This window comes from Cololabis saira, chromosome 6 (genome assembly GCF_033807715.1).
Source record: "Cololabis saira isolate AMF1-May2022 chromosome 6, fColSai1.1, whole genome shotgun sequence".
NCBI classification, from domain to species: Eukaryota; Metazoa; Chordata; class Actinopteri; order Beloniformes; family Belonidae; genus Cololabis; species Cololabis saira.
Window position 1 is genome coordinate 5,019,738 of NC_084592.1, and position 24,311 is coordinate 5,044,048.

Here is a 24,311-nt window from a genome sequence, read left to right on the forward strand (position 1 = left end):
ACGCATGAAAACACCACCGTTTTTGCTACATGGAAACGGGGCCTGAGTGAGAACATGTTAAGTATAAACTAGCTCATCAGACGTCTGAGCAGAACCAGCTGATGAGAACCAACCAAGTACGCTCATGTTTGCTTGCAAACATTGTCACAGTTAATATAATAAAGGGATGTTAAAGAAACATTAGGCAGTTGAAACAAACGTAAGCCATTAGATGGTAAGGAGTGTAAGACTTCACTAGGGACCAAAATAATGTGAATGAAATCAGTTTTGAATGAGAATGGAAGTGATAGTGTTGATAAGGTCCCTACAGACAGACTGGGGGAATTAGGACTGGATGACTTATGAGTCCAGATTTCAGGGGGAGAAACCCAAGTGGCAGGTGTGGCGCACAAGTCCGTTCAACGAGAAACAGAAAATGCTGCATCCAACAGTACATTAAAAATCAAAATACACACATCAAAAACCGTAAAGGAGATGATGAACACAACAAGAATCACAAGAGGCAAAACCTCGAAGACAAACCTACGGAAGAGTATTAGGGCCAGGCAGGAGAAAAAATATTTGAGAGGGGAATAAGAAGAATAAAGTCGAAATTTGGTGAATAAAGTCGAAATTTCGCCTTCTTTCTCAACATTTCAACTTTATTCACGAAATGTTGACTTTTTTCTCGACATTTCGACTTTTTTCTTGACATTTCGACTTTTCTCGAAATTGTACTTCATTAATTTCGACATTTCGACTTTTTTCTCGACATTTCAACTTTATTCACGAAATTTTTAATTTTCTCTCAACATTTCGACTTTATTCTTGAAATTTTGTGAATTAATTTGAAATTTCGCCTTCTTTCTCAACATTTCAACTTTATTCACAAAATTTTGACTTTTTTCTCAACATTTCAACTTTTTTCTTGACATTGTACTTCGACATTATTCTTGACATTTCGACTTTTTTCTCGAAATTTTGACTTTTTTCTCGAAGTGCATAATGAAAATCTTCCTCCTCTAATATATTATTTTTATTTTTCTCCCGCCTGGCCCTAATACTGTTCCGTAACAAACCAGTACGGGAGGAATGAAACACAAGGACATAAGGAGACACAGGTGTGGACAAGCGCCACAGAGGAAGGGAGAGGATGTCCCACACCACGGAGAGCTCTTTCACACAGAGCTCAGCACAAAAAGGTGTCAAACCGACAAAAGTGGGAGCACAAGTAAACCAGGACGGTTATTTTAAAGAGAACTAAAGGAAACTTCGATTATTCTAAACCAGGGGTCTCCAACTCCGGTCCTGGATCCACCTATCCAGCATGTTTTAGGTGTTTCCCTGCACGAACACACCTGATTCTAATCAATGGTCGTCATTAACTTGTCATCAAGGTCTGGACAGTTCTGTTGCTGACCAGCTCCTTGTATCATGGTGTTCTGAAGCAGGAAAGATCTAAAACATGCTGGATAGGTCTCTCCAGGACCAGGGTTGGAGACCCCTGCTCTAAACCAAGTCCATGACAGTCCTGCACAGCCCTCTCTGTCCGCTTGCTGTTTATATGTGAGTTCATATGTCACACAGGTTTTCTTCTTTGATATCAGGGTTTTGTGCAAATCCAGAAGTAACAGAAACACAACCCGAGGCCGATGCTGCGCCAACGAGATGGAACAGTTGATGGCTGTCCCTCACATCTAGTCACCAGCATGTCTGTGTCTGGATGTATGTCTGGAGCCACAAAAAATGAAAAGTTTTGTATAAGCCTTAGAATGAAGACAACACATGCTGCATGTTTCTATATTAGTTAGAACTGGGGGAAGATTTTTTTTTTCATTATGCACGAGAAAAAAGTCGAGATTTTGTGAAAAAAGTCGAGAAAAAAGTCGAAATTTCGAGAATAAAGTCGAAATGTCAAGATTAATGTTGAAGTAAAATCTTGAGAAAAAAGTTGAAATGTCGAGAAAAAAGTCGAAATGTCTAAAAAAAGGTCAAAATGTCGAGAAAAAAGTCGAAATGTTGAGATTAAAAAGGAAAGGAAAAAGGAAGAAAAAAAGAGAAAAAAAGGAAAAAAAGATGAAAAAAGAGAAAAAAAGGAAAAAAGAAAAAGAAGAAAAAAAGGGAAAAAAAGAAGAAAAAGGAAAAAAAAGGTCAAACATTGTTGAAAAAGCTCCAGGAGCCACTAGGGCGGTGCTAAAGAGCCGCGGGTTGCCGAACCCTGGTCTAGTCGCACAGAAGCAGAGGCCATGAACTCCTTTTGTGTGTATTGTGTTCTGACTCAAAACTGCTTTGAATGGTGTGGTTTTGGTCCTTAACACCTGATAACAGACCCAGAGCTGTTTTAACTCTGTAATCCTCCTGTAAGGAGGCTAAGCCCTTTCTAAATGGCCCAATCTGTCCTGACAGAGTCGCTCCACTGCGTATTAGTTGACATTTACCCTCCTAAAATATACAATTCTGTTGGCTGCACATGTAGTTTACAGTATACCGTCAAGCGCAGGGTGATTTCTTTTTGGTTTTTAGCGTAATAAAAAACTTTATAACAGTCTTCCATTAACAATACCCACGAAACAACTACTTTGACATTGTTTCATTTGCAAGTCAGCAACAGGATGTCCATAAATAGGTGTATAAATCATAACCTAACACTGACATGACATCCCAGAGGACGCATTTACTCATAGTTGAGAGACTCCCACACATGGTGGACTGAAGTGTCCAGACTGAGGTCTAAAGTGACCCGTTCTGGGGAGAAAACAAAAGGATCAAGGAAGATCAGGTTTAAGACGGATGCCATCCACACACACACACACACACACATTTCATTTGGGTATTGTATTTAAATCTTGCCTCACCTTAACCCCTGAGATAATCTTAAATCACACTTTACTCTGAACAGGACCCAACAACATCTCATAAGAGCCAGGCCTCCTCATTGCCCCTAAAAGTCCAGGGGCCTCATGTACTAAGAGTGCGTGGATTTCAACGTGAATTCGTGCGTGGAATTAACAAGACCGCAAAAATTCATATGTACAAAGCTGTGCGTACGCCCAAATCCACGCAGGTTTCTCTGTACATCCCAATCAGCGTGGATTTGAGCGCACATGCGGGAGCACAACACTCCGCCTGGTCTCCTCCCTCAAATATATGTTTGAATATGATATGAAGATAATTATCCATTAAAACCCGCTCATCCTAAGAAGAAAATGCTCTGAGCTGGAATAAATAATTCATTTTGGGGCATTTAGGGGTGTCGGACTCCAGTCCTCGAGGGCCGGTGTCCCTGCAGGTTTTAGATGTTTCCCTGCTTCATTGCACCATGATACAAGTGACTGTGTCATCAACAGAACTATCCAGACTTTGATGACAAGTTGGTGATGATGATTAATTAGAATCAGGTGTGTTAAAGCAGTGAAACATCTAAAACATGCAGGACACCGGCCCTTCTGGGATTCAGTTTGACACCTACATGTATGATGTTCTTTGCGTTGCGTTGCGTTGGGTGAAGGGTTGTGGTTTTATTATGATCGTACGGGTTTGTTAATGTTTATGGGCAGCGTTAGTGCATCATTACACTCTGCTTTTCTTGTTTGTATTTTAAGAACCGACACCAGAATTTTTGGTGGATGAAAAACGGCTCCTCGTTCTGCTTTATTGTCATGCATATTATATAGGCTACTAACGGATTAAGACCAATGTACACGTTTATTGAGTCTTACACATGGATGTCCGCGATCACCACTCTCATAAGTATAACAATGTGAACAAAATACATTTATATTTAAAACATGAAGCATTACGATTTGATTCCTCCGCTGCAGAAATAAAGACAATTTGTGCCGATGGGATTATCGAGGTGCAAACGTGAGAAATAAAGAGCAAAATTGCTGTAACTCGGAGTGTTGCATCCGCAGGAGGAGAGACAGGTGTCGTGCCAAAAAGTGATTGAAGGCCAAATACAGTTAATGAAAGGTTGTTTCTGCCTAAATCTGACTTGATCTCATTCTTGAGCTTCATAATCTGAAATCTGACGGTTTAGCGCTCTCGTTCAGCGGGCTGCTGTGCGCGCTCCCGCGGCCACAAATCAGAAGAAATCAGATTCTGGCAGACAATCACTTTTTGGCACAACACCGGTTTTTGCTTCAAAATTAATTTTAATGTATTTCTGTCCAGACACAGTTATGGGATGTTTAAGATCTGGCTTTTATCAGTAGTCCTCCCATACGGTCGTCATGACGACAGACAGATGTCCGACCTGCAGCTCCAGCTGAAGCATCATGTTGGTCTGAACCGGAGCAGCTGCTCCAGTTCAGGGCAGAGATCCAGAAGATCCTCTTGGTACCTGAACCAGCTGATGGTCCAGTCTTAGTCCTGGACCAGCAGGTCCAGACTAAACCAGCTGATGGTCCAGTCTTCATCCTGGACCAGCAGATCAGTTTGGTGCCTGAGGACTCGCTCCTGATCCTGCCATCAGCAGGTTCCTCTAACGGAGCCAAAGCTCCATCAGGATTTGCTGGTTCCATCGTTGAGCTCCTTTAGTTGTTTGTTCAGATGATGTGGTTGATTGTGAGATTGTTGCAGCTCCACTCTTGTGTAACTTATCTGGTGATGTCGGGACTGTCGCGTCCTTCACGTGGTCATGAACTTATTGTTGACGTTAAATTTCCTCATATTCTGGACTTCACTGCATCACCAGTGAGTGTCGCCAACGGACAGAACCTCAGAAAAGTGCGTACAACAGCCTTAATGTGTGAGTGCCGGACCGCAGCTTTCTACGCTCACGTCATTATTTGTACATCCTACCGTGAGCGTTGAAAGTGGCGTACGCACGTTTTTTGTGCGCCGCACTCTTAGTACATAAGGCCCCAGGTCTTATGCACAAACACACAGATGGAGAAACCTGTTAGTTAATGTCTGCTTAATCCCATTAGACTCAGTGTCTGTATACCTGACATGTATAAAGAGTCCAAACAGAGGGATGAGGGGGATCTGTGAGGATATTCACTCGCCCCTCACACAGCTTGATGTCCCCACAATTCAGAGGTGGGTAGAGGAGCCAAGAATTGTACTCAAGTAAAAGTACTGTTACTTCAGAATAATAAGACTCAAGTAGAAGTAAAAAGTAGTCATCCAAATAATTACTTGAGTAAAAGTAAAAAAGTACTTGGTGAAAAAACTACTCAAGTACTGAGTAACTGTTGAGTAACGTCTGATTTATTTTTTTAACACAACCATTCAAACAGACAAAAGTACAAAATAATCATCTTCAGGGAAATTAAATCAATAAAATAATAAAATAAATTAAAATTAATAAAAAATAAAAAATAGCTTAAATTAAAATAAGCTTAAAGTAAATTCAAGTACTTTAATAAATAATAAAATAACAGAAATTTTGTGAATAAAGTCGAAATTTTGCCTTTTTTCTCATCATTTCAACTTTATTCACGAAATTTTGCTTTCTTTCTCAACATTTTTTCAGAATAAAAAAATAAATTAAGCACAAGTAGCACAAAATTTCAAGCCTTTGTACTTTTCTTTTTTAACCAGGCAGAACTAGAACAAGCCCATGAACTCATAGAAACTCTGTGTGTGTTTGAGTCTGTGTAAATGTGACAAAACATGCAAAAACAAACATTTTTCCCAAATAATCACCCAGTGATGTCATGAGATTGACGCGTACGTGGATAAAAGGGATAAAAGAAAAGTAACAGCTCAACGTAGCCTAATGTAGCGGAGTAAGAGAAACAGTTTCTTCTTCACAAATCTACTCAAGTAAAAGTAAAAAGTATAGTGATTCAAAACTACTCCTAAAAGTACAACATTTCCCAAAACGTACTCAAGTAAATGTAACAGAGTAAATGTAACTCGTTACTACCACCTCTGCCGCACTTACAGCTCCAACAGTCTCTTCTTTCCCGAGTCTGACATGAAACAGAGAAATCTCTGCCTCATTAGACAAACACAGCAAACCAAGCTGAGACCAGATACCATCAGTTACTCCTTACTTTGGTTTTTTCATCACAACTTTTCCTCCCATCATACACTTTTGTCTTCTTTGGACATCTCCTTGTTGATCTAATATTAGTGCTACTCAGAATAAAGACATCTAAGTCTGAGTTTGAGCCTCCATACGTCCTCCTACAATTTGCTCCGTCAGTATTCATCTTCTTGGCATTTGACTCTCCTGCAATTAGATGCTATCTGTCCTGGGACGACTGCCGTCCAGCTATCAGTCTCAAATCTATACAGACACCTTTAACAGCTGGAATGCTGATTTATCAGAATTAGAAACTTTTCATTTTCAATATTATGGCAAATTGCAGTTGGGAAAAGCTTGTTTTAAAATGAATATCTGCTATAAAAGTGACAGAAACAGTTGAAACAGGATGAATCAAGTAGAGCTATGTAAAAAAAAACAACCTAAAAGGACTGAATTGGAGTTGAAATTGAAAATTGAAATTGGTGTTGTCACTGGCATCCTAAATCAGAGAATTACAAGAACAAAGTGCTAAGATTAGTTTAAAGATAAAACATCTATTTATGGATGTATTGTATGCACAGCTACAATTTACTAAGTCACGTAAATGTGGTGCATTGACTACGTTTACATGCAGTCAAAATTGGGGTTAAGGTCAATATTCCGGTTACTGAAACATTGGGAATAATCTGTTTCCATACGTGAGCAAACAGGGTTATCCTTGTATACATGGTAATTAATCATTTGGGATATCTGGATCAAAGTATAAGTCTCCTTCTTTTGTGCTTTGGTGCTGGTACCGACCCACCACAAGGACTTAACACTGTTCCTCGTCGCCTTCATCATTAATGGAAGGAGAGACGTGAAGAAATGGTAAATGGATCCGGAGCTGTGCCGTCCATATCCTGCTACCAGTTTCCACTGGACCACCCGGACACTTTGGATGAAGGTGCAGTCAGGACTGATGGGAACGGGGAGTAATGATGGAGTTACCGACGCCGACTGGCGGGAGGATTTCTGTATGTCGCTTCCTGGACTCAAAAGACCAAGATTCCTTGCGAAAAGAACATGTGCAGAAAACAAATTCCTGTTCCATTTCTTATTTCTTATTTATTTATTTAAAATGGGACAGTGCATATTAATGAACATTCACATGTAAATATGCCAGATTATAGCCTAAGGCTAATTTCCATCTGTAGTCCCCTGGAAAAACAAATTCCTGTTCCATTTGATGGGGAAATCCCGTTACATGACCAAATATTCGGGTTAGAAAAGGAGTAACCCTGGGGTCATATTTGGGTTTTTAAAAACCGGAATATGAGCAAATTCCAGTTATTCAAAGGGGTTATTGGTGTTTACATGGCCGTGCAAAACCGGGTTATTGCTAATATTCTGGATAGAAAAGGGTTATTGATGCATGGAAACGTAGTCACTAGGAGTGTAACAATACACTAATCTCACAATACGGTACGATACACGATATTAAGGTCACAATAACGATGACTGGAAAAAATTGCCTTTTATTTGAAAGACACAAAATACAAAACAATGCTGTGCATTTGCCCTATTGTTACAGTTTGTAATGCTTTATAACTGTTTAAGTTTTAAAGAGAAAGCCAGGCCAACCATTTTCCACAAACTGAACTAAAAGTAAATGTCAGGTTTGCATTATGCATCTTCAGTTTATACAAGAACAAATATTTAGACACAAACTGAATAGTTTCTCTCATGTATGACTTGACTTTTTTCTTTTCCAGAAATTTAACAACTAAAATTAAATAAATAAAAGTAAATAAATGAAAAGTCCCGAAGCTTCAGCCACATGCTCCAGCCTGAGGCCGTTATCGTTTCATCCTCACACCTTTGGGGACGACATAATCTTTACATCATAAAAAAGATTGATTCATTCTCACCTTATAAGTAAAAGTTCGGAGCTCAAAACCCCCCAAGAGTCCCGTGATCGGGACCGCAAAACGGTACTAGTTTCTTCTGAGCGTAGTCAGATTTTGGTCCGCGGGTCGAGCCACGGTCGTCACGTGATCCCACTGCACCAATAGGACGTTACTAATAAACACAATATATTAATATTAATAACCCAATATCGCGTTACAGTTTGTCACCTCCACGACACGTATCGGGACGTTTTTGTATCGTGAAATTTCGTGGCACGATATATTGTTACACCCTTAGTAGTCACTGATTCTTTTCACGGACTAAAGGCACAGCTCAGCTGGTCCAGCTAATGCTTTCTTCCTGCATTAGGTTTACTGGGGTGCTGCCTGCAACAGGAAGCTCAATGAAAGGTTAAATCACCCCAGTCGTGTGGAGGGACCGGAGGGGGATGTGTGTGAAGACTGTCTCTAAGCTTTTAATCCACTTGAGGGTTTGAGCTTAACCATGTTCTTGCCTTGACTGTGCATGAACATAACCGACTCTACATGTGATCATGTACACACAGACCGGCCTCCGTCTGCAGGAGACTCCCACACACTCCTACCTTTACCAGCGCTAACCAGCAACACATGCTCGCAGCCATGCCCGCAGATGACGACCTGAGATAAAACAACACGCCTTCCAGTGGCCCCTCCACATATGAGAGTGATTAGCAGGGAAAACTCCGCCTGGCCTCACGGCGCATGCATGTGTGTGCATGTATGTGTGTGCATGCATGTGTGTGCATGTATGTGCAGAAAAACTGCAGTCGCAGCGCTAGCTCGCTGGCTCGCAGTCAACGCAGCTCAGGAGGAAACTCAAGATGGGGGCCCCTTTCTGTCGTCTGGTAAAAAGCAGAAAGAAAGGATGCAAGCTCCAATACATACATATCATTTTGATTTACTTGCACCAAAGAAATTACAATGTTAAGACTTGACGGTAGTATAACGTTCTGTAATGAGGTAGAGATGTTCGAGCTTTACTCTCTGTTATTCCTAGCAGGACGGACGAGGATGTTCTCACGAGTCTTGTTCTCCGTTAGCCTGACAAACTCTTCACAGTCTTCCATGAAGTTAATGAAAAATGATGTTTAGGGGATAAAAGGATGTTGACAGCAACGATAAACATGACAATAATTATAAATACCACGGTTGTAAATAGTTGTGGGTGAAATGGATGAGTTAGCTCAGGCCACAAATATGACGGCAGCAGCAAACGGTATTGAGATCACGATCAGAGCCATTTCTAGAACAGAATTTAACTAACTCTGACTCTTAGACTCTCCTAACCATCCCCATCGTTGTAGACACACATCCTTCTGCAAATATCACATCTTTGGTGCCAGTATGGTGTGTAGTGATGTCCTCAGGACTAATAGCTGATTTTATGGAGATCAAACCGTCATTGTACTCCATTTTCAGGCTGCCAGACACGTCCATATGAGTCAAAGTTAACCCTTGTGCTGTGTTTGGGTCAAGGGAGGGTGAAGGGAGAAACGAAGGAATGAAGGAACGAAGGAAGTAAGGAAGTAAGGAAGAAAGGAGAAAAGAAGGAAGGAAGTAGGAAAGGGAGTAAGGAAAGGAGAAAAGATGGAAGGGAGGAAAGAAGAAAGTAAGAAAGGAAAGGGAGTAAGGAAGGGAGAAAAGATGGAAGGAAGGAAAGAAGGAGGTAAGGAAGAAAGGAGAAAAGATGGAATGAAGGAAAGAAGGAAGTAAGGAAGAAAGGAGAAAAGAAGGAAGGAAGTAGGAAAGGGAGTAAGGAAAGGAGAAAAGATGGAAGGGAGGAAAGAAGGAGGTAAGGAAGAAAGGAAGGAAGGAGAAAAGAAGGAAGGAAGGAAGGAAGGAAGGAAGGAAGGAAGGAAGGAAGGAAGGAAGGAAGGAAGGAAGGAAGGAAGGAAGGAAGGAAGGAAGGAAGGAGAAAAGAAGGAAGGAAGTAGGAAAGGGAGTAAGGAAGGAAGAAAAGATGGAAGGGAGGAAAGAAGGAGGTAAGGAAGAAAGGAAGGAAGGAGAAAAGAAGGAAGGGAGGAAGGAAGGAAGGAAGGAAGGAAGGAAGGAAGGAAGGAAGGAAGGAAGGAAGGAAGGAAGGAAGGAAGGAAGGAAGGAAGGAAGGAAGGAAGGAAGGAAGGAAGGAAGGAAGGAAGGAAGGAGAAAAGAAGGAAGGAAGTAGGAAAGGGAGGAAAGAAAGGAGAAAAGATGGAAGGAAGGGAGAAAAAAAGGAAAGAAGGGAGAAAAGGAAAGAAGGGAGGGAGGAGGGAATAGAGAAAATGAAAGAAAGAAGGGAGGGAAGAAGGAAGGAATGGAGAGAATAAGGAAAGAAGGAAGGAAAAGCAAAGAAGGTAATAAAGGAACAAATGATGGAAGGGAGGTAGGAAGAAAAGGGACTAAAGGAGGAAAAGAGGAAAGGAAGAAGGAAGGAGAGAGCATGGCAGGAGGAAAGAAGGATAGAAGAATTGGGTCATTTTGACCCAAAGACAGTACAAGGGTTAAATAAGATGGCTGAAAAGGAGCAGGTTATTTAGGCAGTTTACTTACAATTGATGATGGACTCCTTTCATCATTCCTGGCTTGTTGATTTTCAGTTTAAAGAGTTCTCAATTCAACAACTTGTGAAATCCGTCTGACATCTCAGGAGTCTGCGAGCACCCAATATAAATTAAAAGAAAAGAGACAAACTTTTCTGTTTTCCTTTAATTTCACTTCCTCCAGTCCATCTAGATTAATCTGATCGAGTCTCAAACAAAACTCTACACGCTCTGCAAGAGTTACGCTGAACACTAAATCTTTTCATCTAAAGCTATTTAGGAGTGGGGGAAAACCCTAGGAGATGCAGCAAGTCTTCCCCAGCACACAGTTTCACTGTGTTCCTGGTTAACAGAGTTTTCTGCACAGCTGCTCCTTACAAAAGTACATCTGGTACAGTATATTTGCTGCATGTGCCTCATTTAATTGATTATTTGAGTTAATGGCCATTTGAAAAGTACCGATTGCCTGTATAAGTGTGGCGTAAGCAATTCTCATATGAAGAGCTGGAGTGACTGATACGCTGATCTAAACTGATAAATTGAAAGCTTCTGTTTGTTTTTCTCAGCTGCCTCTCACACTTGGGTGAGGGAAATCTGCAAGTCTGCATATTTGCACATGTTGTAACTGCGCTGCACGGGCTGACACATCAGAATCAACAGGCTTGTTTACGCCGTCGTCTGGAAGACACGTCGCACTCTGGCTGCAAGGTTTTTCCTTAACATGACTGCAAAAGAGAAATGGCAGCAGGGCCTGGAAGGACAGGGGATTCCCAGCTCTCCTTCTCAGAGAGAAACAAACAAAGGGGTTCTGTATGGATGTGTCGCCAACCCTGAAGTTTCAGGAGTGAAAGCAGCCCAGCTGCAGCGCGGAGCCACCGGGCCCGGGTTGATACTGCTGTTAGACGGGACGGGTCATAGCAGACTGATGGAGGAACAGATTACTAGAGGAGCTTAGGTAGAAAAGCTTCATGAACACCATGTGACCTTTACTGTCTGAACAGGGTGGAACCACCCCGCATGGGGGGGCCTTCATTGTCACTCAAATATAAACCTATACAGTAATCCCTGTTTTTTTGCGGGGGTTACGTTCCAAAAAGAACCCGTGATAAGTGAAATCCGCGAAGTAGCAACCTTTATTTTTTTTACAATTATACAAGGCTTCAAATTGTGGAGATCAGCCCCGCCCAACCACGACCTGAGTAATTGGATTTGAATGGGAGAAAATGAAAAATCATTATGATAAAGAATACAATAAGTACAGTAGGACAAATTGTGACTGGCGCGTATTTCCCTGCTCTTCTGATGCTGCTGCATCCTGACTCGCTCTGTAGCGTCTTTTTCTTCTAAAGCTGCGGTGCAGGTGTGTTTTTTCCAGAGAAGAACATAGTAATGGGCAGTTGTTGTCGCTCTTTTTTCTTCTGGGCAAAAATTCTTATAAACCGACGATTATACCATCGATTATATTTCAGAACTGTAATGAACGATTCATCAAAGGGTCCCGTTCTTGAGGTGCTCGCTGAAGTTCATTCTCAGCATTGTAGCTAAGCGACCAACGTTATTGACACAGGGAGTGAAGAAGCGCGGAGACTGTGAGACTGGCTACCCGTAAAATTCAGAATCCAATTTAAAATTGTATTACTTGCGTATAAAGCCCAAAACGGCTTAGCTCCGCAGTATTTACAAGACCTGATAGTGCCTTATGTTCCTTGCAGAGCTCTCCGTTCTCAGAGTGCAAGTTTACTCGTAGTTCTAAGAGTATCTAAATGTAGATTTTGGAGGGCGGGCGTTCTGCTATCAGGCATCATTACTATGGAACCAACTTCCAATCTGGGTTAAGGAGGCTGACACCACCTCCACCTTTAAAACTAAACTTAAAACCTTTCTGTTTAGTAAAGCCTATAGTTAGTGTTTAGTAAACCTCTAGCTGGTGTTGGTAAATCTCTAGGTAGTGTAAACTCTAGTGTGTTAGAGTCAGTAGTCATAGTTGCAGCTATAGAACAAGACTATAATAGTTAAGTCTCAAATATAGCTTGATGGTAGATATGCTGCTATAGGCCTATGCTGCAGGGGGCACCGACATGATCCGCTGGGCAGTGCCTCTCACCTTTCTTCTCCTCTCCTTTTCCCTTCCTCTCTTTTCCATTTCCATTTTTATTTAATATAAGTATCTCATAGTCATAATTTTTGTCCATCGCTCCTGTAGCCCTTTTTTCTTTTTTGTGCATGTTTGCAGGCCGGAGCTTCGGGAGCTGCGTGATGGCCTGCGCCCCCCCCCCGCCACATCCCCACATCCTCCCTGTCCGTCTACGAGCCACCGCCTGAGAGAGCCCCTGGTCCAGGTGGGCTTTGCTCAGTCAGCTTCTGTCCAGACTGCTCAAAGGGCCGTTGTTGACGTCACTGCCACCAGCCCGCTGTGTTAGAGGATACTCAGCGCTGCCCTCCGTCCGCAGGGCAGAGCGGCATTTTCAAAGAGTGTGAATGTACGTCTGTGCGGATAAAAGGCAAAGAGGTCACAAGGTCACGAGCTCTCAGATCTCCGTTACACATCCAAAAAACGTGTGAAAACAGGGATAAAACCTATGTCTTTAAGAGGCTTAATGATTGGCAGCTTGTGTCTAGAGCGCGCGTGAAACTGTGATACTACAGAAGGTGCTCTTGTTCAGGAGAACCGGTTCCACACTTTTGACTCAGTAAACAAATTGCGCTTTTCCACTAGTACCGTATTTTCACGACCATTCGGCGCGCCATGTGGAAAGGCGCACCTTCAGTTTTTTGTGTCATCTTTGGATTTAAAACACACACACGGCGCACCGACCGAAAAGGCGCCGTCTAGACACACATGGAGCGCCGCCTTACAACACACACAAATAGAGTGAAAAAATAAATAAATTAAAAATAAGACGTTTATATGCGCTTAATGGTCGCAAAAATACGGTACCTACTCAGCCTGACTCGACTCGCCTCCACTCGGTTTGGTTCTTTCCCACTAGGGGTCTAACGTGCCGAGTAGATACTTTTCTGTATCTATTCTGCCGAGGTTCTAAGCTGCTGAGTCTGCTGTATCTGACATCATCACACTACAGGCCACCGACCGATTGGTCGGGGGGTTGGAGTCAGACGTCTGAGTCAGGAGGAGGAAATCAGAGAAAGAGACTCTGACGGATTCTGGTTCATTTTATTCAACAGTCAATGGCAGCAAAAGTCTGTTTGGTGATCCAACTCTGAGGTGCAGATGTTCATAAACCTGGTGCTGAGGAGAGAATTAAAAAGGGATCTAGACGGAGATAAGGAACGACCAGATCTACCAGGAGCTCTGTCTCTTCATAGCTGCTCACGGCTCCAGCTGACTTTTCAGCAGCACTGAGACAAACTAACAAATTATAAAGCGTTGCCGCTTGAAGTTTCTCTCACTCTGATTTTTTAACTTGATATCAAACACAAGCCACAGACCCAGCAGCACATCTATCATCTCCTCCAGGTTCTACATCTTTAGTGTTGTTGTCTTTTTCGTTTAGATACACAATCAAAATAATCACAGCAGCTTCACTCCAACCTCCTACTTCTGCTCCAGGTGTTGAATTGTAGTGGAAAAGAAACCAGGCCGAGTTGAGATGATGAGGTGCTAGTGGAAAAGCACCAAAAGAGAATCAAATCTCTGTTTAGCTCTTTAGTCTTGTCCTTATTTTAATGTTTGGCAAATCAATACATAAGTAAAACCTAAAAAGCCAACCTGTCTCCATCTCTCTGTTGCTATAAAACTGTTCAACCCTCTGCAGCACTTTTACTTTTGACTTTTTAAATCTTTCAATTTAGATTTACTGCCGTGGGAAAAGTGCTTTCACCGTCAATGTTTTACTCACTAAAAACAGCAAAGTTCAGCTTTCATCCAGCTTTGTGAGGACTGCCATGTACGTTTTCAGGAGAGAGCATCTGCATGCAGTAAATACACGTACAGTTAGATGTGCTAAATCATGTGTGACATGCGGCGTCTCTTCACGTGTCTCGTCCAGTTGTGTGTGTGAGTGTCTCCTTGATATCGTTCTGTTTTCAGTCCCTTCTCTGGACCAAAACATCCAGCGCTCTGCTCGCTGATCCCTCGTGTCGTAAATGCACGGATACAGCGTTACAGATCATGGGACACGAGTGGCCACTTGTCTGCTGTGGCCAGTAATAAGCCAGTCCGTGTGTATTCAGGGTGGGACTCTGGCAATGAAGCTCTTGAAGCCAATGTTTTGCTCAGAGATTGTGCCCGGAGCAGCTAAACAAAGCTGAAAAGACTGATTACAAAAGCATTTCCTTTCCTAAGAGGCCACTTTCCCTGTATGAGTTCACCGCAAGAACAACAGCTTCATTGATCAGACTGGTGTGATCCTCTTTAACCCTTGTGCTGTCTACGGGTCAAGGAAGGAAGGAAGGGAAGAAAAGAAGGAAGGAAGGAAGGAAGGAAGGAAGGAAGGAAGGAAGGGAGGAAGGAAGGAAGGAAGAAAGGAAGGAAAGAAGGAAAGAAGAAAGGAAGGAAAGAAGGAAGGAAGGGAGGATGAAAAGGAAGGAAAGAAGGAAAGAAGGGAGGAAAGAAGGAAGGAAGGGAGAAAAGAAGGAAGGATGGAACGAAGGAAGGAGGGGAGAAAGAAGGAAGGAAGGAAAGAAGGGAGGAAAGAAGGAAGGAAGGGAGAAAAGAAGGAAGGAAGGAAAGAAGGAAGGGAGGAAAGAAGGAAAAAAAGAAGGAAGGAAGGAAGGAAGGAAGGAAGGAAGGAAAGAAGGGAAAAAAGAAGGAAGGAGGGGAGAAAGAAGGAAGGAAGGAAAGAAGGGAGGAAAGAAGGAAGGAAGGGAGAAAAGAAGGAAGGAAGGAAGGAAGGAAAGAAGGAAGGAAGGGAAAAAAGAAGGAAGGAAGGAAGGAATGAAGGAAGGAAAGAAGGGAGGGAAGAAGGAAGGGAGGAAAGAAGGAAGGGAGGAAAGAAGGAAGGAAGGAAAGAAGGAAGGAAGGGAAAAAAGAAGGAAGGAAGGAAGGAATGAAGGAAGGAAAGAAGGGAGGGAAGAAGGAAGGGAGGAAAGAAGGAAGGGAGAAAAGAAGGAAGGAAGGAAAGAAGGAAGGGAGGAAAGAAGGAAAAAAAGAAGGAAGGAAGGAAGGAAGGAAGGAAGGAAGGAAGGAAGGAAGGAAGGAAGGAAAGAAGGGAAAAAAGAAGGAAGGAGGGGAGAAAGAAGGAAGGAAGGAAAGGAGGGAGGAAAGAAGGAAGGAAGGGAGAAAAGAAGGAAGGAAGGAAGGAAGGAAGGAAAGAAGGAAAGAAGGAAGGAAGGGAAAAAAGAAGGAAGGAAGGAAGGAAGGAAGGAAGGAAGGAAGGAAGGAAGGAAGGAAGGAAGGAAGGAAGGAAGGAAGGAAGGAAGGAAGGAAAGAAGGGAGGGAAGAAGGAAGGGAGGAAAGAAGGGAAAAAAGAAGGAAGGAAGGAATGAAGGAAAGAAGGAAGGAAGGACGGAAGAACAGAAGGAAGAACAGAAGGAAGAACAGAAGGAAGAAAGGGAGAAAAGAAGGAAGGAAGGAAGGAAGGGAGAAGGAGGAAAGAAGGAAGGAGAATGAGGTCATTTTGACCCGAAGACAGTACCAGGGTTAATCATATGAATGACCTTTTTGGTGATACATTTTTTAGATTCTTGTTTCCAGGTCCTGCTCCAGTGAACTCCAGAAATGTTTTCTTCGTAGGGTCTTCAGCTGAGAGCAGAGCCAGTGAGACTTCACGGTTTAGTATGATGTCACCGTCTCTGGAGGCCTTACGGCTGGTCTGAGACGAGGTCAAAAGTCAGGGAAAGTTAAGAGCACCTGTGTAAACATGCAAATGCTGTCTACGTGAACCTAAACATACTTCTGTGAGGGCTTGAGACGGGAGTCTAACGCTGCACCAGCACACGCACCTCTCCAAAGCCATCACAGACGTCCAACACGCACTGTGGGCTAAAGTCAGCAGCCACACACAGCGCCAGGACAAATGGGACTTTTCACTTTCACATTTTCAGGAAATCTGTCCTCACAGTAGTTTGTAACCGTCTGTCGGCTCCTTCCGGGCCTCGTCCTCTGCATGACATTCCACCAGGCTTTTATATGCCTGTTTATAACAAAGACGGCCTGTTTGCACAAATCATATCACTCAGGAAGAACATCAGCCATTTAGAAGTCCAGCTTTTCCTTTTTAAGGCAGAAGATTGCTTAAAAGCTGGGACATCTGAAGTAGGTTCAGGGTGACGCTGTTATCGCTGAGCACTTACAAAATCTAAATCACCAGATCCCCCGATACTGGAAAATAATGGACAAAACAAAAGCTTGCTCAGGGTTACAAACAGTTCACCACTTCTTGTGATTTTGGATAATGAGAAACTCCATATTTATGTTCTAACTCAGGGGTCTTCAACCGGTGATCCGCGATACCTAGGGGGGCCGCAGAGGCACTGCAGGGGGTCCTCCAACTTCAACAGGGAGAAACCTATGTCTTTAAGAGGCTTAATGATTGGCAGCTTGTGTCTAGAGAGCGCGTGAAACTGTGATACTACAGAAGCTGCACACTTTTGACTCAGTAAACAAATTGCACTTTTCCACTAGAACCTACTCACCCCGACTCGACTCTCCTCCACTCAGTTTGGTTCTTTTCCACTAGTGGTCTAACGTGCCGAGTAGATACTTTTCTGTATCTATTCTGCCGAGGTTCTAAGCTGCTGAGTCGGCTGTATCTGACATCATCACACAACAGGACACCGATTGGTCGGGGGGTTGGAGTCAGACGTCTGAGTCACTTACAAAAGTAATGCGCGTAGTCGCAAGATGGAGACGCACATTTTGATGTATAACACACCTGAGTGCACGTTACGGTTCGGGCCGTATTAACTGCCGCAGGAATGGCATAAATTGTGCCAAAATTACGCGATTAATTCAAAATGTTCAAAATGGCCGACTTCCTGTTGGGTTTCGGCCATGGCGCCAAGAGACTTTTCTTTAAGTTGTGACATGATACACGTATGTACGGATTTTCGTGCATGTACGTCAAACCGTGTTGTGGGGCTTGAGGCACAAAGTTTTCCGGGGGGTGTTGTTGAGCCATTAGGCCACGCCCATTAATGCAAACCATGAAATATCAAATTGTTCGCCAGGCCTGGCTTGGTGCAAAATTTGGTGACTTTTTGGGCACGTTTAGGGGGGAAAAAGGCCCTCCTTTGGTCAGAAGAAAGGAAGAAAGAAAAAATTCCTACAGATACTGTTATTAGGGCCTTCGCACTGACAGTGCGAAGGCCCTAATAAAGGCAATTTTAACCAAAGTAATTTGTAAGAGTTAAAAAAAAAAAAATATATATATATATATATATATATATATATATATATATATATATATATATATATATATATATATATATATATATATATATATATATATATATGATTGAGAAAACTCCATTAACAGGTGATAATAATCTACTTTTGACAATAACTATTTAGTCTAAACTCTACATAAATGATTCCCATGACGTGAGTCATGTGACTAATGTCAACTTTAGAGCGGAAAAACCAGCTAGCTAGCTGTTTAAGAAAAGAACATTTGTTATGAAATTGACTTAGCTATTTCCTATTTAACGCTAGTTAGACCTGATGGATAAATTAGTGACAATAGCGAAGCCTAAAGCTGGAGATTGTAACGTTCCAGCTCGGCCTAACGTTACTCCTTCCACGTCTGACGAGGACAAAGTTTCATCAACCGTAAACACATGTAGCTAATAACCCAGTCAGGAACTGGTTAATAAGGTGATATAAGCAGAATAAAACACATCCAAAAGTTATTATAAGCCAGGCTTAAAACTTGACACATTAAAAAAAAGGGAAAAAATAAGAATTCCAAGCGGGGGTCCCTGCTCTGTTTTTCTCTCATCCAAGGGGCCCTGGGCTAAAAAAGATTGAAGACCCCTGTTCTAACCTCTCGTTGTGACAATTACGAGCAGACGCTCATCTGATCTGACCGTGACGAAGGAAACATGACGGTGAGAGCGAGCTGGACTCCCTCCTGGACGGCTGAGTGCTGGTGCGAGTGCGTGGGTGTTCCTGTTCTCCCTGGCTGCTGAGTGCAGTGTGGGCGGGATAATGCAGCTTCCTGCACACCAGATTAATGGGCTAATATTGGATATGATCCTCACATTGTGAAAGTCCCGGGGACTGGCCGCCAGACTGGGAGCCGGCCGTGACCCCCTGCAGACACACACCTCAACACCTCTTAAAATCATCATTCCCATTAGCCACAACTCAGGTCTTTCTCTGTTCCATTTCTTCATTAATGTTGTGCTTATTCATCCTATAATTATATTCTGTTACAAGTGCAGTAACAGAAGAAAGAATGGCATAAACATTTATCTGCATGATCTAAATTATTATCTGGATGACCTTGTTTTGTGAGGGACAAGTAGGATGCTACAACCTGGTGTCAGTTACTGTAACAAGCACATCTAATGAATGTTGTTTGCTCTCAACAAATTGTTGCATTATTCTTCTGTAGGGACAGTAAATAAGGGAAACTGCTTTCAGGGAATTGTACTGTAGTTCTACCTTTTTCCCCGTTTTAAACTAAGAAGACATACGTACACAGACATACACACCTGCTCACTCACCTACACACTCACTCCACAGTTTTGGGGGTCAGATAATCGCAGTAGTTTAGCTTTGATTCAGTCTCAGGGACCTGGAATGGTTGCTGTTTGTGTCTCTGTCTGTTCTCGTGTCTGTTTCTTTGTTTTTTCTCTTACAGATTTCAAAGGCTTGTGTGCTTTTCCCTGTGTTTTTCTCGTTTCAGACTAGCAGCGGATGTCACCCCTCACCCCCACCCCATCACATTTAATTAAAAAAAAAATCTTTTTCAAGAATGTTGGTTCCCATTATTCTCTGGTTTAGAGAACTTCATTGTACGCTGATTGCTGTTTTATTGCTGTCATTTACTTTATGTATCTTATGTATCTGTAGGTATTTGAGTTTTGATGCCCCTATTGTTACTTACTGATGTTATTTTCCATATTTTTATTCACTCACTTTTTTTTCCCCAGTTTATTTATTTTTATTTATTTATTTATTTCTTGTGTATGTTTTTGTTTAATTTTTTTAAATCTTTTTTTTTAATTGTAAGACCTACCGTCATTAAGGATGTATCTGATTGCCTTTCTTTTGTGAAATAAAGAGATATTAAAAAAATAAAATAAAAAATAATAATATATATTTTAATATATATTTATCTTATTGATAAATAAGATAAATATAATATATGATATATGATATATATATATATATATATATATATATATATATATATATATATATATATATATATATATATACATATATATATATATATATATATATATATATATATATATATATATATATATATATATATATATATATATATATATATATATATATATATATATATATATATATATCTATATCAATAAGATAAATATATATTAAAATATATATTATCTATTAAAATTTGATATATGCCTTAGGTTTTTACAAACTTGGTATTAACCATTAATATATATGCGGACAAAAAAAAAGAAAAAAAAAGAAGAAATAACGTTCTTCTTGTATTTCATCCTCACCAAAACTTTGCCAAACTTTCCAATATACTAAGTATTACAGAATATGCACCATCACTGAGAGTAGCTGGTTGACTTGGAGCTCAGACTGCTCTACTACTACTCATTGAAACTGCTCTCTGAAATCTGCTGAAGGTCTTAGTGAACACCGAACACAAACACAGTCTGGCCTCCCCACACTGGACTTACTATGTCAGTATGTATTAGGGAGATGATGTCCTGGATCTGAGCTGTGTGTGTGTGTGTGTGTGTGTGTGTGTGTGTGTGTGTGTGTGTGTGTGTGTGTGTGTGTGTGTGTGTGTGTGTGTGTGTGTGTGTGTGTGTTACTGTTGGAAGTGTTTCATGTCCTGGTCAGTGTTACTTACTGCTCGTTGAGGACAGGGGACTGTAATCAGACCTGCAGAGAACCAAAGATCCAGACAGGTGATGTGGACAGTTGAAGGGGAGGAGAGGGACGAGAAACAGAGAGGAGACAAGTTTATGTTACAGTGTGAACTGCACTTTCCCTGATTTAGGGGATGCCATACTTCTATTTCATATGAAGTGCTAACATCTGGCTAAACAGTAGGACGGGTCCAGCTGGAAAGGTCACAAGAATGCACAGAGCCACTGCAATATGCTTTCTGTCTGAATGCATACAGTACAGTGACATTTACGTGATTAAACTACGTAGGTTGTTTTCTTGAGCATTTATTTTTGATAGTACCATTTATTTCTACTTCATCTAAATACATGTCAACAAGATATTTAGTCATTTTGACTCTACAGAAATTATATGACAGCTGTGTCCTTTCGTAATTTGCAGATTACATCAAACTCACATTATTTAAGATTCATTTTCCTTTTTCATTTTCGTTCGTTCATGTATAAAAAACAAGAAAAAAGATTAAAAAAACAAATCCAGGTGGGCATTCCACCACATAAAGATAAAAACCAACATCAAAACACACATTTCAAGTTACATCTTCGAAAAGGAGTGGGAGCAAGAATAAACTTATTTAATCCCACCCCCTTTCCACAACTAAACATAAATTATATGTCTGTATTTATTCTTTATACTATACACTAATTTTTATAAATATATATCATTTTTTACAAAAATAATAATTTAGTTTAATACAAGATCTAAGGTCTATCAGAGGTTATCTAATATAACTATGATATAAATATAATACGTATATCTAAGTATATGAACATACAAAGACAACATGACAAAATAGCAGAACACACACAGCTGCTGATCTTTAAACAGTCTTCACTTTTGTACCTTAAATAAACCATTTCTTTATATTTCTTCTTAAATTGTTTTATGTTTGTACATTATTTTAACTCCAAATTCAAACCATTCCACAATTTAATTCCACAAACTGATACACAAAAACTTCTTTTTGTTGTACGCACAAATAAAGATTTGAAGTTTAGGGTTCCCCTTAAATTATAACCCCCTTCCCTCCCAATGAATAATTTCTGAATGTTATCCGATTTTTTGCTTTAAACATTACTTGTGCAGATTGAAATGCCACTAGATCCATGAGTTTTAGTACTTTAGACTGTCAAAATAGTGAGTTAGTGTGATCTCGATATCGAGATCACACTATTTTCTTTATAAAAGTAACCATAAATGCATAATCACCATGAGTGATTATCATTATTATAAGTTAATTTGAATTAGAGGGAGATGTCACCATTTTTGGCAAATACTGTACATGTATGCAATGATGTTGGACGGTAAATCAAAACGTTGTGTTAGTCTCTAACAAACCAGTTGTTTGCTCTAATGATGGTTCCAGCCAACATTGACCGGCACATTGACACTGACCGGAAACACTGTGTGGGCATTTAAAGGTGTTATATGATACTATTTTAGTTTGTTTTCTCCTTTTTCTTTTTTTTGTTTACTTTTTCGAAGTGCAAACCCTATTGTAGATTTTCAGCTGTCCAGGTTTAATCCCAGAAGCTTAAAGAGAAGGCAATGTGGTGGTTAGTAAAGATGCTTCACATCCAATCCAAAAGGGTTTCCTCATGTTTAAGAGACTGGAAAGATCCTGGATCAAAAAGTGACTCTTCACCACAAGCAGTTTGAAAACAATTTGCCCAATGATGACCAAGATATCTCACAAATTGATGCAACAGGTCCAGTTTTGTCCAGTCACTCATAAGAACCTGGATGACATCATACACCACCTGAACTTCACCCTTGCTCCCTTGATACTCTGCCAACAGGGCTTCTTAAAAGTGTTGCTCAATGTCCTCAGATCTTCTAGATCAGGGGTCGGCAACCCGCGGCTCTAGAGCCGCATGCAGCTCTTTAGCGCCGCCCGTGTGGCTCCTGGAGCTTTTTCAAAAATGTTTGAAAATGGAAATAGATGGGGGAGGGAAATATATTTTTGGTTTTAACATGGTTTCTGTAGGAGAAAAAACATGACACAAGCATCCTAAATGTTTTCCAATGCTGTAAAAATGTGTAGAATAAATATTACATTTCAAGATTTCTGTTAACGAAGATTTTTAGGTATTTTAGGAGTATTAGGGCCATGCAGAAGAAAAATATTTGAGAGGGGAAGATTTTTTTTTTCATTATGCACTTCGAGAAAAAAGTGAAAATGTCGAGAAAATAGTCGAAATGTCGAGATTAATGTTGAAATACAATTTCAAGAATAAAGTCGAAACGAAAGCCTTTTTTCTCGACATTTTGACTTTTTCTGGACAATTTGACTTTTTTCTCAACATTTCAACTTCTTTCCCAACATTTTGACTTTTTTCTCGACATTTTCGACTTTTTTCTCGAAGTGCATAATGAAAAAAAAATCTTCCTCCACTAAAATATTATTTTTATTTTTCTCCTGCCTGGCCCTAATACTCTTCCATAGATTCCTTTGAATTTATTGCCAGAATGTTTGCTCTGTAGCGAGAAGTTATCCAATAACAAAAAGAGTCAAATGGAAAGACATTAGCAGCTACATTTGCAGCCGAGTATGCAGTTATAACTAATATAGATTCATGCAGCATGTGTTGTCTTCATTCTAAGGCTTATACAAGACTTTTCATTTTGTGCAGCTCCAGACATATTTGTTTTTTGTGTTTTTGGTCCAATATGGCTCTTTCAACATTTTGGGTTGCCGACCCCTGGTCTAGACATTGTAAATACATCTCTGCTTTCAGGTGTCTTTCCTCAGTGCCTAAAAACAGCGGACATCAAGTCACGTTTAACACATCCACTCCAATACTGAACATTTCAGTCATGGTCTTACTGGATCTCAGTGCTGCATTTTACGTGGTCGACCAGAACATCTTGATAGGCAGGTGGAAGAACTGGGTGGAACTTACCTGGCTAGAGTCCTATCTAAAAGCTGGGACTATTTTTGTCATCAGATCTAATAAAAATAACATGTGGAGTTCCTCAAGGTTCAGATCTGGGGCCTCTGTTGTTTAACATCTATATTGCTCTCACTGGCTCAAATTATGAAAAAGAACTAAATGTGTTACCATAACTATGCAGATGACACACAAATCTATACAACCATCTCACCAGGAGACTGTAATCTAATTCACAACTGATCAAATGCACCCGAGTCCTCACTAGGACCAGGAGACCAGACACCTAATGAGACCAGGAGATCAGAGTCCTCACTGAGACCAGGAGACCAGAGTCCTCACTGAGACCAGGAGACCAGAGTCCTAATGAGACCAGGAGACCAGAGTCCTCACTGAGACCAGGAGTCCAATCTCCAATTTATTCTTTTGTACTTTTTTTCTGTCTTTAATGTCTGCTTTTAAAGTATTTTACTTTTAAATGAATTGTAAGTAAAACACTTTGAATTGTTTTGTATGAACTGTGCTACACAAATAAACCTGCCTTGTCTGACAGCTTAGCCTGAAACTATTCACCCATCAGTTAGAGCTAAGAGCCTTTTCAATGAGAAGTGACTCAAAAACAAACAAAAACTACAAATTTCAATTTCTAACCACTCATAAAAATCTAAAATACAATTAAGAGTGACGATTCAATAGCTATTGAAGAGTGTGATATACTGTAACATCGACTATAGTTAGCATGCTAACCTGTTGGTGCTTGCCTGTAATTCTACATGAATCTGTCTGAAGAGGGTTAGGGTTAGGATTAGGGTTAGGGTTATAGGGTTAGGGTTAGAAGAGGGTTAGGGTTTGAAGAGGGTTAGGGTTAGAAGAGGGTTAGGGTTAGAAGAGGGTTAGAGTTAGAAGAGGGTTAGGGTTAGAAGAGGGTTAGAGTTAGAAGAGAGTTAGGGTTAGAAGAGGGTTAGAGTTAGAAGA

General features: G+C 40.8%; 1 protein-coding gene across 1 annotated transcript in view; it reads right to left on the reverse strand.

Moving 5' to 3' along the window:
- The window catches only part of LOC133446328 (protein FAM124A), a 58,663-nt gene that overhangs the window by 22,778 nt on the left and 11,574 nt on the right, over positions 1 to 24,311 (reverse strand). The window contains exon 2 of the mRNA XM_061724341.1: positions 20,387 to 20,418. Coding sequence (XP_061580325.1) covers positions 20,387 to 20,418 — 32 coding nt within the window. The remainder of the gene's footprint in view (positions 1 to 20,386; positions 20,419 to 24,311) is intronic.